Below are 2145 nucleotides of genomic sequence, written 5' to 3' on the forward strand. Positions count from 1 at the left end.
CTTCTCTTCACACGAATCATTAGGCGAGAAAAAATGGCGGACACGCAGTGCTCTGAAAGACGAGGGGAACAGCAGTTAAATATTGCACGATTTACAATCAAAATACGTCTAATGCGGACTCATCATCACAAAGGATACTTGCTGTGTGTATTTATGCACATTCTGAGAGATCGTCGTCCGTTTTTACCTGTTTAACATCGCCGTTTGGTAGCTGAGAGCTCGCGTCCATAGTGGCTGCCATCTCATCTCCCTGCACCGCAGTTTGATCACGTGGAGCTGGCCGTGAAGTACCCGGATGTAACAAGCGACACAGTGGAAGAGTCCAAAACTGGGAACAGCAGTATTGCCTGTAAATTCAATATTTGTATTGGTTTGTCTTTGTTAGGGATTTTATTCAAAACGATATAATATAGTGTTCTGACAATATTCGTATCGGTATTATGATCGAGCCAAGGAAGCGCTTTCATACTATATACATACAGTGTACAACAAGTTAGTACACTGAAAAGCGCCCTCTAACGTTATATATTAGTCGGCATCCTTCCATCATGTAAGGCCATGTTGATTTGATTATATGGATGACATCCTCTGGGAACCCCAAAACTGATGCGAGCGCGCGAATAAAAAAAAAGTTTTGCAAAAAAAAAAGTTGCTTTCATGAAATCTACGTTGTTATGAAGGTCGAACATAAGACACAGAGTATGGTATGGCGAATAATCTACTCTTTAAATTCATTTCTTTTCATTTTAGTTTTTTGTGTGATTTTGGCATTCTACGACGTTGGAATCGTTTTCAAATATTTTTTTGCAACTTTCGGTATATATTTGCTCATTTTGCAACTGTTTTGTACAATTTACAGTGTGGTTGGAAACTTTTTTTTTTGTGGAAACGGCCGAAAATTCATGCGCGCGCGGATGTCATCCATATAATCAAATCAACATGGCCTAACGTAAACGTTATATGTTGATGCAAATATGCGTCTGCGCAAATATTTTCGGTATTCTTCATTATGTTGACTGTAACAAAAAAAAGCACAGGTAAAGTGCCATACTTTTATTCACGTCGGTTACTTTTGCTACAAATCGGCAAAAATATATATCAAAATTGGTGCAGTCACTGATAGTGTGTTATCGGGAGCGAAACTGCTGACTCAGCTGAACTTTAACAGCGATGCAAGTCACCCATTCCAACAAGAACATAGAAAGCCAGTTGGGAACATAAACACTACCAACTGCGTTTCCAAGTTCCTATTGACAAATGAGCAGAGTTCTCTCCTCACACAATCCAGACATTCAGCAGGTGGAATGTCGGGTGGCGTTGTTTTTCAACTTCCGGAAGCTACGTTACCCGAGTGTCGAAGTTTGTACACTGAGATTTCGGATCAAGAGTCAATAAAAACTGAAAGTCCGAACGTATACACTGAATACGAAACAACTAAGAGCGAGTAGAAATACTAAGTACCAGCGCGCTAATGACGGTGTACGTGTACTCCAAAACGGTCCGGACCCGCTGGAATGGCGTTTGAACCTCACTGTTACTCTACTCCCCTTTTTGGACGACAGGAAGCATAGATATGTGTATTAATGTCGTATCGGAGAAGTTGGCACATTTCTTGAGTGAGACGACGTTAACGATTAGCGATGGGAAATGTAGTCATTTCGAACTGCCCGGGAAAACTATTAACATCTGTGCACGTGCTTGACAAATGATTGTCATTCCTAGAAAGCACGGAAATTACAAAACCACACATTAGTCATTACAAATTCCGTAACGTCTTGCGAAATCGAATTCAACAGCTGGAACTTTGTCTGTGAGAAGCGTTCATAGCAAATTCCAGCAAGTTGCTGTTCCTAAAATGCCTGACATTGGAAATTCTAGGATACTTAATCATCGAGAGTCCTGTGTTATCTGCCCATGTAAGCACCGACTTGGCAGGCCAGTAGGACATCTCTTTCTACCGACTGACCCTGCAAGCCGCTGTTCACATGTGGCCATATGTCTCCCCAAAACTCATGATATGACATTTCAGAGACGTAGAACCCTCTAGAATCCATATATATAAGACTTGTTGGGGGCGCGGAACCGTCTCTCCCGGCAAAACTCCCTCAGGCTCAGCGGCAAAATCGTCCCTCCGCGGAATAACTC

General features: G+C 41.9%; 1 protein-coding gene across 1 annotated transcript in view; it reads right to left on the reverse strand.

Moving 5' to 3' along the window:
* LOC109463212 (poly(U)-binding-splicing factor PUF60-like) overlaps window positions 1-244 on the reverse strand; it is a 12119-nt gene extending 11875 nt beyond the window's left edge. Inside the window, exon 1 of the mRNA XM_019759933.1 lies at window positions 188-244. Coding sequence (XP_019615492.1) covers window positions 188-241 — 54 coding nt within the window. The 5' untranslated portion in view covers window positions 242-244. The remainder of the gene's footprint in view (window positions 1-187) is intronic.
* Window positions 245-2145: the final 1901 nt, after the last annotated feature.

The sequence above is a fragment of the Branchiostoma belcheri genome, unplaced genomic scaffold, assembly GCF_001625305.1.
Source record: "Branchiostoma belcheri isolate BF01 breed outbred unplaced genomic scaffold, Haploidv18h27 scaffold123, whole genome shotgun sequence".
Lineage (NCBI taxonomy): Eukaryota > Metazoa > Chordata > Leptocardii > Amphioxiformes > Branchiostomatidae > Branchiostoma > Branchiostoma belcheri.